The 14,720-nt window shown below is 41.9% G+C and overlaps 1 protein-coding gene across 1 annotated transcript; it reads left to right on the forward strand.

Moving 5' to 3' along the window:
* Positions 1 to 6,315: 6,315 nt before the first annotated feature.
* LOC142212781 (potassium channel, subfamily K, member 16-like) lies at positions 6,316 to 13,151 on the forward strand. The gene is made up of 5 exons (XM_075280828.1): positions 6,316 to 6,637; positions 10,132 to 10,252; positions 10,568 to 10,734; positions 11,219 to 11,393; positions 12,368 to 13,151. Exons 1-5 carry the CDS (start codon positions 6,398 to 6,400, stop codon positions 12,658 to 12,660), a joined length of 996 nt encoding a protein of 331 aa, XP_075136929.1. The 5' UTR covers positions 6,316 to 6,397; the 3' UTR covers positions 12,661 to 13,151.
* The last annotated feature ends 1,569 nt before the right edge of the window (positions 13,152 to 14,720 follow it).

Below are 14,720 nucleotides of genomic sequence, written 5' to 3' on the forward strand. Positions count from 1 at the left end.
ATGTTGGTGTGTCTGCCGGCTGGGGATTTGATCCCGGCTCATGTGTTCTGCTGGTGGTTGCTTTGCCACTGGACCATCTGGTTTGGTATTGGTGTCAGTCCTCTTAGCATACTTGAGGTTCCAGGAATCGAACCTCAGGTGTTTTATATTGCCATCATCCTATGGGAGGATTCTGGGGCCTTTTTAAGGAAGAGGGCTGGCTCCACATGTTGCCGGTTTTCGTGGTTTACACCTTAGGATTGTTGGCTCTAGGAGGAGGATTGTTTTGGTGAAAGTTCCAACTGATTAGGAAGTGGTGTGAGAGTTGCCTGTTGTTTGTATCTGGTTTGTTCCCTCACACATACCTCCCAACCGTCCCGATTTCCACGGGACAGTCACGATTTGGGTGACATGTCCCGCGGTCCCGGTTGGAGGGAGGTATGTCCCAATTTCAACTCAGATCTGCGTCCATCTTGCTTCAGCCGCATATGTGTTCAACTCAGATCACAGGTCAGCTCCTCGCTTCGCCGCCGGTCTCGCTGACACATATGCGGCTGAAGCGAGGTCAGGTCAGCTCCTCGCTTCAGCCGCATATGTGTCAGCAAGAGAGGCGCGCAGAGAGCGGCGAGGGAGCGGAGGAGAAGGTAAGTTTAATGTGGAGGTGGAATGTGAAACTGGGGGCAGATGAAGGAGAGGACGGCATGACACTGGGGGCAGAGATGGAGAGGACAGCATGACACTGGGGGCAGAGATGTGGGGACATGAATCTGGGGGCAGAGATGGAGGGGACATGAATCTGGGGGCAGAGATGGAAGGGGGACATGAAACTGGGGGCAGATGAAGGGTGTATATGAAACTGGGGGAGAGATAGAGGGGGGACATATAATTTACGGGTGACTGTAGGAGGATTATACTGTGTGCGGGCACATGAAAAATTAATGAGTGGGCGGAATCAACACAAAAGTGGGTGGGGCTAAATTTTCTGCGGCCCGCGACATTTTGTCCCTCTTTCAGTTCTTCAAAAGTTGGGAGGTATGCTCACACCCTATCCTTCTGCTCTGTTTGCCTGGCACTTTCTTGTGGTTAGAGAGGTTTTGGGTTCCAGTGTTTTCCCCAGTCCTGTGTTTACCCTTTCCTCACCTCTCCACTGTCCCTCTCCTCATTTTCTTGTTTTGTTTTGTGTTGTACTGCGTGTCCGTTGTCCAGCACCTCCAAGCCCGTTTGTCTGTCTGCAGCTGCACCTGGATTTCTGTAGGGGTCACCACTTTAGAAACCCCAGTCCCTAGCTCTCCTATAGCTCTTGCCCTATCTGTCTGCTAGGTCTTCGTGCTAGAGAGCCAGGAGTTGTCGGGGCCAAGACTAGCTTGGGGACAGCTGACCACCACCCGTAGGCAGGGCCTAGCTAGCCACCGTAGTGCCAGGGATAGTCTCCCTCCCCTGTTTCCTTAGCGGTGCAACCTGCAATCCGGAATCTGGGTCTGGACTCCGACACGAACGTAACAGCCGGCTCCCATTCAAGTCAATGGGAGCTGCTTTTTACGCGCTCATTCTGAACGTGTTTTTATGTTCAGAATGAGCGCAGCGTAACTTCATGTAAAGGCTCCCTAATTCTCTGGTGTGTGGAACTGTGTGCAGACACGCGCATCTAATCCTATGGTATGTGGTACTTAGTGCAGATGTACGTATCCAATCCTCTGGCGTGTGGTACTGTGTGCAGATTTGCGTATCTAATCCTTCCCTGTGTGATACTGTGTGTAGACGTGCATATCTAATCCTCCGGCTTGTGGTACTCTGTGCAGACGCGTATATCTAATCCTTCGGCATGTGGAACTGTGTGTAGACGCACTTATCTAAACCTTCAGTGTGTGGAACTGTTTGTATTGGCTAAGGGGGGGGGGGCATTGTGTTGGGAATGCGGTATCTCAGTAATGGTACGTCCGAGCAAGTTGGAGTCTCATCTTAAACCTTCCCGGATACCTGAAGTATCTCTGTACCAAATTTGGTGAAGATCGGTCCAGTCGTTTGGTTGCACATAGAGAACAGACAGACAGACATGAATTCATTTTTATAATATAGAGAGATACTGTTGATCTATGTGACTACGATTTCTAGCAACTGTCATGCTGTTACAACCTGTAAATCACGATGCGACTACATATACACTGCTTGCAATGAGAGCAGCGCAGAGCTGTGGTTTTAATCCTAATGTGTTCTAATATTTTGTCTCCAACATTGTGAGGTGTCTTGTAAATCAATGTAATGCTGCCATCTAGTGCTGGAGATTGATAACTCTTTGCTAGTGTATGAGGAGTTGCTCATACAGAAGTTTCATTCATGACTACAAAAATATGCTCTGTTTAGCTTATGGAGAAATCGATGATCTCTACTGAAATATACATTCGGGCAATAACCTATCATAAGACTGGATTATACCGCTGGGTACAGTTCTGAATATACTGACATTACTAATTGTATTCTTATTCTCAAAAGAGGTGAAATATCATTCAACATTCATTCAATAGCAAAGGGATTTCCTTTTACTTGCTTACAGTATAAACATAGTGTCTGGGTGTTGGTACCAAGCATCTACTGCATCTTGGCACCAGGCAATGCCAACATAAAGGGCCATTGTTAAACACATAGGAAACTTCCTCTGGAAACATTGGCTACAAATAAAACTGGACAAGCTTATCTGAATAGCTTCACATTTTCCTTTTGGAATATATATAACACGATGTGGCATAGATAAGAATGGTTGGGGGCGTTTTTTTTTTTTTTTTGTTTTTTTTTTTGTCACTCTATTCATAAAATAGTAATAAATCTCCAACCTGCTACTTCTAAGACTTTGTTCACACTCCTTTTTTTTTTTGCTCTGATTTTTGAGGCATGTCCACCATAAAAAAACTGAAGCAAATCTACCTTTGCAACCTGAGGCCTCACATAGCGAATCCCATACCCACTTTGCGGTAAAATACGTGGTGCAGACATGCAGTGATTTCCAAAACGGTTATGGTTTTGGAAATCGCAGCATGTCAATTATATCTATGGAAACGCAGGTGGTTTCCCTCTAGAAATTATTGAAGCAGAAAGTACACAGAGGAAACCTCTGCGAACTTTCTGTGCAAAGTGCTACGGGAAGAACCGCAATGCGTTTCCGCTGCTGCTTTACTCACAGTGCTTTTTTGCTGCAGGACACCATGTGGGGGCCTTAGCCTTAAGGACAAAATAGCACAGCATGATACCAGAGTGTGTGACTGAGCGTCTGTTCGGGAATCAGCTTGGGGACCCCCCGAATGAAATACCGAACACATTGACAAGCGGTGAGCAGTGAAAGCACACGGACCTCAAAGTCTATAATGGGGTCTGCGTGTTTTCCACGCGGTGTCCACACAAGTCCTGCAGAGAGGAAAATAGTTTATGAAGTACTTCTCTCCACATGTTCTGTGCAGAAAACACAAGGACTGCTTACTGCTTGTCAATGCATTCAGTATTCCGTTCGGGTGGGGTCCCAAATGGATTTCCCGATTGGAATACTGAATGCAGATGTGAATCGGGCCGGAGTTATAAATATGTAATGAAGCTCCTGCTTGGGCTGGAAACATTGTAGCAAACCTACTGGAAAAAGAGAATTGTTTTCATCCATCTTATAAGAATGCTTAGTAATTAAACCACAAAGTGTATTACAAAATGTCAGAACTTTTCCATTTTACGCTAGGTTCACCCAATCTGCTTAAAAAGCAGTTACCTGCGGAAACCAGCAGACTCCATTGACTATAATGAGGTCCACACTATTTCCACCGAAAAATGCAGAGAGAAGATCTGCTTGCAGGACTTTTCATTTCGCATTCTTCAAGTGCAATGGGGAGCTGAAACCCCGAATGGAGACAAGACACTAGTGTGAACCTAGCTTTAGTTGAATTATCATAGTTCAACACAGCAAGTGGGTTTTTGTGAAAATCCAAACCACCCTATTAATAATCCGGAATGATTTGGACATATCAGCTGTGCCTGCACCAGTGGATGCCCCCGGTTACCATCAGCTGGGCAGTTTTAACAGAGAGAGGGTATTCTATTGAAGCCTCAATGATACTTTTGTGGGGGTGCTGATGGGTTGTCATGACCATCATCCGTCATCATCGAACTACTGGCGTCCACCACCAGGGCGCCAGGAAATGCGGTTTTAACCGCAAGCTAGAATATGTAGGCTTGGAGTCCTTTCATTTAGTTATCTTACTCTCCTGATGTTATAAGGCAACGTGTCGAGAGTTGTTTTACTGCCGGGGTCCCCATGTTACATTACCTAATTGGGCTTAGGGTATACCGCGTACATTATTACTAACATCTTTCTTTTCCCCCCTGGGGACACTAAGGAGGTGTAAGCGCTATCAACACTGATTGTGGTATCCTATTTGGGGAATAGTTTCATCTTTATTCTATTCATCTATATTCCTTTTAAAATCCTCTTTCTCTGCTGGGAATGGCCAAGCAATTATTGGTCCCCATTACTTGGACTTTGACATATATTTCTTGGTATTAGGAACCAACCCAGCCTATGTTCTCTCAAATAGGGGTATTTGTTTGTGGTGCTGATTTTAATAGTTATTAATAAAAGTAAATTTTTAGTTAGTTGCTATTTGTGTTCATACACAGTGCACAGAGCTGTCTTCTTCTGGCTCGCTGCATTGCGCAGATTCAGTGGCCGCTGCAACAGCTGATTGGTGAAGATTAGGGTTGAGCCAATCTTGAAATTTCAGGATCGTTTCTAAAATCCGATTTCTGATCATTTTCCATTCGAATCCCGACCCTGATCCCAATACTGATGCTAATGCAAGTCAATGGGATTTTTTTTAAATAATGGAAGCTCCACGAGACACCCACTGGTGTCCGCTTACCTGCACAGATCTGCTGCCTCTCCCCATTCTTCTCGGTCCTACCCTCTCTCATTGACATGCCTTCAGGGCGCCGTACGCACCCCCACCTCCATAGGCTAGTGATAGAGATGATGGGAGTAGGCGGGGAGACGTGAGTCAAGCCCCGCCTACTCCCATCATCTTTAACACTAGTCTATGGAGGCGGGGGCGCTCTGAAGGCCTGTGAATGAGAGAGAAGAGAAGCAAGAAGAATGGGGAGCAGCAGCGGATCTGTGCAGGTAAGTTGAGCGAAGTTTGCGAGTAGATAGTATCTATCTACTCTTCTGTTTCTTCCCTGCTGTGCCATATGCTGGACTCTGCTACATCTCCATAACTGTGCATTGACTTGTCTATCTACTCTTCTGCTTTGTCCCTGCTTTACTGTATACTCAGCTCTGCTACATCTCAGAAGAGTAGATAGACAAGTCAATGTACAGTAGTATCTATCTACTTGCAAACTTCAGCCATGGCTTATTATATGGCGAGTGCCTCGTCGTCCTCACAGCAGCGCAGAACAGAGTGATTTACCGCAGACTGCCACTCTTCTGCTTTGTCCCTGTTTTACCGTATACTTAGCTCTGCTACATCTGAGATATAGCAGAGCTGAGTATACGGCACAGCAGGGAGGAAACAGAAGAGTATTACGCTCCCATAGGAATGAATGGACGCAGCCAGCACGCTGGCAAAGGGGGTTAAGTGGCCGGATGCCGGCAAAGTCTGCGTGCCGGCCGCTTCCATTCATTCCTATGGGTGCGTGTTATTCGAAACGGGAGTTTCGATTAGTACTCACTCATCTGATACTATAGCTTTTCCCACAATGATTGGCCAGTAGCCAAGCATTGTGGGAAATAACCTTTGACCTCTATCCCGCCGGAAAAGATCGGGATCGGGAATTTACATTTCCGATCCAGATCGCTCAACCCTAGTGAAGATACCTAGTGCTGGACCCCCACCGATCTGATATTGATCCTAAGGATGGACCATCAATATCTAAGTCATGAACAACCCCACTAACTTTAATGAGTTTCTATACATCCCAAAATGGCACCAGTAAGAATCATACTTAGCCTTTGCTCCATTTGATTTCCATAAGACTATACAACCCCATAAATCATATAATATTAGAATGAAAGCATTGTTCTCACATGCTCTATGACAGTGTAAATAAGCGGCACCGTGTCTATATCTAGGGACAATAAAAGTGAATCCACCCAATGATTACAAATCTGTCTCTCTTCTTTCACTATGTGCTCGTTAAACATATTATGTAATGATCGCCCTGCTTATATTTGCTTACAGGAAATGCAAACTGTGTCAGATCCAAAGTCTAAAGTTTGAGGGATGAGCCGTGCTTAACTCCACCCTGACTCATGTCAAGTCATTCAGCTTGTCCCTTGGACATCCCTTGTCACAGACAGAATCTTTGATTTATCCACTTGAACTCTCAAGACACTGACATAAGAATTGGATTTCCTTTCTTCTCACGGTCAGTAGTGTAAAGAACAGAAATGAACAGAGCTAATGGGAGGAAAACTGCAAAACTGGACTTCAGGAAGTTTTCTGGTTGTATTAAAAGTATTCTTTTGGGTGCTGGATTTTTCATGTACCTGCTGGCAGGTGCTATGGTGTTTCAGAGGTTGGAACAAGAAGCCGAGATGCATGTACAACTGAAAACAGAGCGCCACAGGTTGGACTTCTTGAAGAATTACACTTGCCTTACACATGATGCCCTGGAACATCTCATTACTGTAAGCACATTTTATACTTTACATATGTGTGTTTTTGGGTTTTTTTAAATCTAGATGTCAGATTCTGTCTGTTGTACAGCTGCTCATTCTTGGCTGAGGAGTCCAGTGGACTGTGATTGACAGCTATCTTTATATGCACTTAGTTACATTGTAGATGAGGTTGCATGAAGACATCAGTCCATCAAGTCCAGTCTATAACCTTACAGTCCCCTACAGTGTTGATCCAGATGAAGGCAAAAAAAACCCATCGGGCTCATGTCAATTGCCCCATTTCACTTAGGCTAGACTGTAATTCATGATCATCATCATCATCTAGGACCGCCCACTGGACTCCTAAAGAATCAGAATAAGGTTTAAATTACTTTTTACTGGCTATACTGAATCTTTTCCTACAAATATGTATATCAGTCTGCTCAGCTCCTCCTGTTATATATTATACTGCTTACAGATTGGACTGCATTTTCCATGTGACAGGTTACCTTTAATGACATAGAGTAACATAGTGCTAAAACAAGATCTGTCCTCATATAACAATGTGTTACACCTTCTCTAATCTTGGATTACATGCTAGGAGTGATTCACACGTTAGATTCACACCAGCGTTCAGCTTTCTTTCTGGAAAACTAACCCCCTTACAAAGAGATTACCTGTGGACCCTATAGACTATAATGGGGTCCACCACCAAAAAAAAAAAAAAAAATGCTTGCAGGATTCTTTTTCTCTGCAATTTTTAAGTGGTTTTGGGGACAGAAACCCCGAACGGTAGTCTAAGTGCTGGTGTGAACCTTGCCTAACTAATTTTGTTGTCTGCAGCACTGGAACTGATATCCATTGCTTTTATGAACTATTGAAGTAGTTCTTGAGTTTTTTTGTCAGTAAAACTGTATTGTTTTATTTTAATTTTCTTCAATGGTTAACAGGCATGTATACAATATATAGAAGGCAAAATCATAAAATACATAGTCAGCAGTCAAGTTACTGCTAAAGGGGGTGGCTGTTTTATTTTTAAGGAATATCATAATATGATGTATACTGGCATAATAAGTGCCAGTCCTCAGTGCAGCACCCACATTGAACCCTGTTGACTGCCAATGTGTATCACTTGTCTTAACACTGGATAGTTCATCATTATGTGATCTGTTGGGGTCCAACACCTGGAACCCACACAGATCATTTGTGCAAGCTGGTGCGGTGAATGGGTACCACAAGCAGCACCGCTCCTATTCAAGTAATAGGAGCAGTGCAGCAGCCCTGTGCGCTGCATAGGAATGGTTTAAGTGAACGGCAGTGCTACTCCTATTACTTGTATAGGACTGGAGCTGGAGACTGCTAGAACAGATGATCTGCATGGGGTCCAGGTGTCATGTGAATAGGTCATCAGTATGAAAACTTGATTTGGGGCTGGACAACCCCATTAGGCTAAGGCCCAACATAGCAGACGCATCAGAAAGCACTGCATGAAAAACCATGGCTGAAATGCATCGTGGTTTACCCTGCAGTGCTTTTTACAAAAATGCCATAGTTCTGCTTCAGTTATACCTAAGCTGCCATTTCGAAAAACCCGATGGATTGGGAAATGGCAGCATTTCCGCTGCAGGTATGTTTCTGCAATGTGTGGATAGTATTTGCCAGAATCCCTTCCTCTTTGCAGGGAATGTAAAACACCACAATTTTTGTTGCGGTGTTTCAGCTGTGCCAAACTGAGGCGTTTATGCCACAGCCTTACCGATGCCTTGAAATTTGCAGCATCTTTATGGGCATGAAGTGTTTACGCAAAGAACCCATAGACAGCAGAAGGGTTTCAATCCTGCAGTACACGTCACTTCCTATTGTGGCAGCCATTAAAAAGAAAACAAGAGGTCTCATGTGTCAGCATAATTTCCAGATTATCTTTCAGTCCCTTAGTCCTTCATTCACTTGCTACACTTTTGCAGGGATGTTACAATCTAGTGCTACTTTCTTTGTTATATTGTGCTAACTTTAATTATGGAGGATCCGTTTTATGGGCAGGAAGATCTTGGATGGTGGAGAACTTTCTGATGAAGATGGTGATCAACTTTCTAGAAAAGGGAGGTGTTAAAAACTGGCACTTAGTAGAGAATAGACCTCGAAAAATGTAATTAGTTTGGTCGTACCACAAGGCTTTGTATGTATATCAGATACAAAAACTACTGCAAGATAGAAGAAGGTAATTGCAGTTAAAGAGGACCATCAACTCTTTGTATCCCTCCATAAGTGCTGCTCCAGTTGGAATTTTTTTTTCTAGCCCCACCATCCCAGAGCAATTGGTGCTGTTAGTTTTATCTCTGATATGCTAATTAATCTGTCTACTGTCAAATGGGCAGTCCCAGAGTGGAGAAGACAGTCTGGGACTGCCCATCTGAAAGTAGAGAGTATACTTGTTCTGGAACTAACAGAAATGATAACATGTGAATAATGCTGGGGCTAGAGAATATTCCAACTACGTTGGATTCGGTGTAGCAGCAACTATGAAATTATGTAAAGAGTTGGAGGTTGTGCAAGGTTGTCTTTAAAGGGAGAATATTATTGTATATTGGGAATCATGTCCTTGTGTGAGGATGGAGGGGGCTATTTCTTTTTATGCACCTATTTTAACTCTCATGCTGAGCTGTTGGTGTGGGACTGTTGGGTGGCTACAGTATATGTCAGCGGGTCACACATCCAGAGATGCAGCTTAGTAATTTTCAATGTCCTGAAATCAATTGGGGCCAACCAGTGGTCCTGTGTTGGTTGCTCCATAATAAATCATAATAAGTACAAAAAGAGAAGTCATCACTCCCTCCTAAAGCAAGTGCAGCCTGTTATGCATAAACATTGAAGACTGATTTTATAGCATGTCGTTGGCTTTCCATGCATCAGTCATGACTTCCTTATTGTGAAAAAAAAAAAAAAAAATGAATTAGATGCAGAAAAAATTAACTATTGTTTACAATCTTCCCATGAATCAGTAAAGATAAGAAACTTTGTATCTTATTACAAAATATGTCTTTCTGCCCTGGCTCCTTCTTTGCTTCCTTTATACACTGGTTGAGAGAATTACATACATAGAAGTATGCAGAGAGGGGAGGAAGAGAGATCACCAGAAGAGTGGGGGGACATATGCAGGGGCTGCTGTTTTTACTGTATCGCTCCAGTGCTGAATTCACAGCAACATTGCTCAGTACTGCTGTATAATATCCCCCATGCTACCGCTTCTGTGTCTGAGATGGTGTTAGAGGAGCAGGATCTACTCTTCCCTCTATGTGCCATACATGCGAAAACATTGTAGCAGCTAGTCTTTCCCCATTCTGCAGCTGAGCTCCAGGAAAACTCACAATTGGAGTTGTATCTGTTTAATAAAAAAGAGAAAAATGGTTAAAAATGTAGAACACACATATAAAATTGAGATATGACAGTATTCCTTAAATGAAGAAAATTCACTTGAAATTATTGACTTGCTTTAATGCTAAAATGGAGCTTTATTTCAAGCACAGGTTATTACAGATGCAGTTAAACACGGGGTTAATCCTTTATTAAATGGAACTTCAGAGACGCAGACAAATTGGGATTTCAGCAGCTCCTTCTTTTTTGCTGGTACTGTTGTAACCACCATTGGTAAGCTATGTTCCTATTATGTATCATTTATGTTATCAGCATTGCATGTTTGTATAAAATATTCTATACTTATGAGAATGAATTTGTCTTGGCCTCACATTTTAGCATCCGTATTGCATTCTCCTGAATTGTCATTGATTGCACTGACCAAAGCTTTGATGCCACTTGATAAAGTCTAATAACGTAGAACTGGGGGATCTGGGTGTGGTGAATGTAATGCAGATGCCCAGATGTGGTTATTTGACATCTCTGTGAATCTGCACATATTGTTTTATATACCTCATATTAAAAAAACGTGTTTGTTTCTTTGTTTAGGTTATGGAACAATTGCACCGAAAACTGCGGGAGGACAGATCTTCTGTGTGATTTATGCTTTATTTGGAATCCCTCTGAATGTCATTGTTCTGAGCCAGGTTGGCAAATATCTGTCCAACTTGGGAGAAGCACTTGCAAAATGTCTACTTAAAAATGGAATGGGAAAGGTATAAACTTGGTTAATGACTGGTGTGCCAAAAATTCACACAAACAGGCCCACATAGAAGAAGGCCGACCTAGAAAGTGTCACAGAATGCACCTGAACTTGGCCCACTGTGACGCATTTCAGTCTCTGCAGATTGCTCGCCAATTTTTTTTGAGATAGGAGGTAAAACGAACAGGGATCTAGGCAGGGCAGCGTTCCAGAAAACTAGCGTGAGTTATATCACAATCCTATGCCAATCCCTGGCTTGTGTAGATTTGATATTAGGCACATCAAACAAGCGCTAGGCAAGGGGTAAAAATGCTGTGACAAGAAGAGGCTGTAAGTATTTTTAGTGCAAGAAGCCCAAACCAAGACCCTGTAGCCTACTCCGCAATACAGACCCAGCATGAGAAGAGACATAGGTTTTGCTTAGATGCAGTATGACTACAAATATTTCCATATATCTTTTGTGTGTACAATCCTTTTAATTTTTTTTTTTTTTCCAGAAGAAAACAAAAATCGTGACCATAATATTTTTCCTGGTGACTGGAGTCTTTGTGTTTTTGGGAATACCACCATTGATCTTTAGAGAGACTGAACAGTGGACGTACAGAGAAGGAGTGTACTATGCCTTCATTTCCCTGAGCACTATTGGCTTTGGAGATTACGTAGTAGGATCTGGTATGTGTTATGAGCTTATTTTTCTTTTTATTGTATACTAAATTGTGCTTGACCTTATATTACTTTGTATTACAAAACATTTAGAAAAACATAAACTGAAAAAGTTCACTTACATCTGCAATAATATTTCCATTGTCCTTATACAATACAAGAACAGTGACAAAAATGGAAGCTCTGCATAGTTTATGGGGTAAATTGACTTTAAAGGGTCCATTGGGTTTCTATCATGGAGTCAGGAATTCAGTTTCACAGGAATTTATTGCATTACAACAATAATAAACCCACAGTGCAAAACTGTATCAAATGAGACAGTTCCAAGTAAAGATTAAACCTACAGAGTATAGTGTAAAATAAGGTAACTAGTTGAGAATAAGGATCTGGGTAAAAAAGCATTTAACTAACAACAAAGGGGTGAGAAGAAAGGGCTAAACAGTCTTGGATCAGAGAGGATGGAGCCAGGAACTAAAATAAAATCTACAATAGAGTTTCCTGAAGGAAAGTTCAGTAAGCTGTAGCTTTTGTTATCTGCGGCATGTTCTGTCCTTGTGAGCCAAGGTGGACATCAAGTAGTTAGACCATGCTGACACTCACTGGGATATGGATATTTATGCAGACTAAGGGGGATATTATAAAGCTGGCATAGATTTCACTGATCATTAGAAGAGCAAACTGCGTGTGTTGTTGTGTTTTGTTTTTTAGCAAATCGAAAATAATTAGAGATGAGCGAACACTGTCCGGATCAGCCGATCCGAACAGCACGCTCCCATAGAAATGAATGGAAGCACCTGTGACGCTGACTTTGCCGGCGGCCGGCCGGCGTCACAGGTGCTTCCATTCATTTCTATGGGAGCGTGCTGTTCGGGTCGGCTGATCCGAACAGTGTTCGCTCATCTCTAAAAATAATTTATTACACAATTTATGTCTAAAAACATAGTGAATTGTTTAACTGTTTTATACCTGGATTTTTATTTTAGGACCCAAGGGCAGTCACCCTTTTGACGGCTATCGGGCTTTGGTATACTTTTGGATCATATTTGGCCTTGCATGGCTTTCACTATTAATAAACTTACTAATTTCACTTTTGAAAGATACAGAAAAGAAAATTGAAAAGGATATTCACAAAATAAGACTACACAAAAAAGAACACCATAACAAAGAAGTGGCCTTAGAATCGCTAAACTCCACAGACGAAGACACAAGAATGAAGAAAACTCCTGATAAGTTTGTGAAAGAGTCACTGAACTCAGCAAGAAAAGAGAGTCCGTAGGGAAATTGTTCCTGTAAAGAATCCTTCAAACCTTTTTCAGCTTTTTCATGTAGCTTTGCTCCAGCATCAGTATTATGTACCTGAACTACTCACATAAGTCATGGTTACACTTTATTAGTCAGTATAAGGTTCTCTGGACCATACCGTGTTCACAGCGGACGCTTTCGTACATGGTAAATAATACTTTCTTCTGCACACAAGACCTCAGCACCTTACTGTAACTTTAGGTCTGGTCAAATAGCCTATAAGTTCCAGGTAAATGATTACCCCAACAGGGGCCGTATCACATGCTCTTGCTTTCAGAGGCTGCTCACACAACAAGGAAATATAGATTGCAGTGAAGTAACAATTCCAAGGTTATGTATTGTGCAAAGTAGTGTCATTTAGGGATCGTGAACACAGATCCATGTTGTATAGTCAGTATTATACATCCTTACACTTTGAATTTCATAAGGAAGTTGTTTTACTGATGTATTTTATTGCATGCCGTATTAGGATGCAATTTTCTCAGTCTTTCTTTAAAACTTTACTTCCTTTTTGGCTCCACACCAAGCTTGGACTAAAATAAATTGCATACCAAAGCTGCATAACAATATAATTGGAAATATTCCCTTTATGAGCCTTTCTTTGTGAGAATATGAGTACATTCCATCTTTGGTGCAGAATGATAACTTGGATAGAAGTTATTGGCTTAAAAGCTGCAAATATTTTATTTTTTTTCAAGCAGTGTTGCATTGCTTTAGAAGATGATCCTAGCAGCATTGTATGGCTGGATCCTCAGCTGCCAATGACCGTATGAGTATGTTGTAACTGTCTGCCATGTCTGTCCATACTCTTATGGTTGGGTCACTCTGTATGTAGTCTAGCGACTACATAGTCTATTAAAACATTGCTAGAGTAGGTTCATCTTTGACTCAGGTTCACATTAACTTTAGGGAATGTTCCTTGTAAGTCACAGGGATCTGTTAGGATCTGCTATACAGTGGATCCTTTGTAACTGCCATGACTATTTTAATATCTGAAGCAATTACATTATGTGGCAGGCTGCAGCGGAAAAATATGTGGGAGAAAAACCCTGGAGGAAACACCTCACGGTTTTTCCCGTAGCGCTTTTTATAGACAGTGCATTGAGCTTTCCTCTTCGGACTTTCTGCTTTCATTATACCTATAGGGAAACCGCCGGGGTTTCCATAGGTATAATTGAAATACTGCGATTTCTAAAAACGCAATGGTTTGGAAGTCACAGAATTTCTGCTGTGTGTAATTTTTCTATAACGAGTAGTACTGTACTTTGCAGTGACTGTAAAATGCCATGGTTTTTGCTTTAGTGTTCATGCCATGGCCCAACCGCAGCGTTTACACCATGTGGGGCCCCGAGCTAAAGGGGTTTAAAAAATTTGATAGTGCAAGATATAGTATAACAGAAGTTCACTAAATCCCCTGCAGATCCTGCTTGGATGCACAATATAAATCACTCATTTGATCGCTGCAGCCGGTCAGTTGTTTGACTTCGTAATGTGATGTCAGTGCTGCAGGACTGATGGAAACCACCAGATTGTTATGGGGATTTATCAGTGATCATTGGTTATTTTGTTACTTTCTACCATTCCCTACTCTTGCTCAAGTTGCTTAAAATCTCGGTGTCTCGATGACTTTGCTTAGAACTGTGGGGGAGAATACTGACCAGAAAAGTGCAAAAAAAAAAAAAAAAAAAAACCACTCCAAAATACACTCCTAAAAATATACTTGGGCAATTTTATTCTATTACACTGTCACCTTTATCAAGCAGCAGCTAAACTTTGTTATGTATTTAAATGAAAGTCCAGTATCAGTATGTTTACTTTGTTTTTTATATACTTTTTTTTATACCTGACTAATTTGTAATGTGCCTTCTAATTACTATGTATTTGTAGAGATGATGTTTGTGCTTTTGTGTTTGTTCAGTACTATTTGTTTTGTAATAAAGGTTTGTATTTAGTACATAAGTAATGCATGCAATGCTCTGAAAATGGCATTATTATTATTATTAAAAGGGGTTGTCTCCTTTCAGAAAGGATGGC

The sequence above is a fragment of the Leptodactylus fuscus genome, chromosome 7 (genome assembly GCF_031893055.1).
Source record: "Leptodactylus fuscus isolate aLepFus1 chromosome 7, aLepFus1.hap2, whole genome shotgun sequence".
NCBI lineage: Eukaryota > Metazoa > Chordata > Amphibia > Anura > Leptodactylidae > Leptodactylus > Leptodactylus fuscus.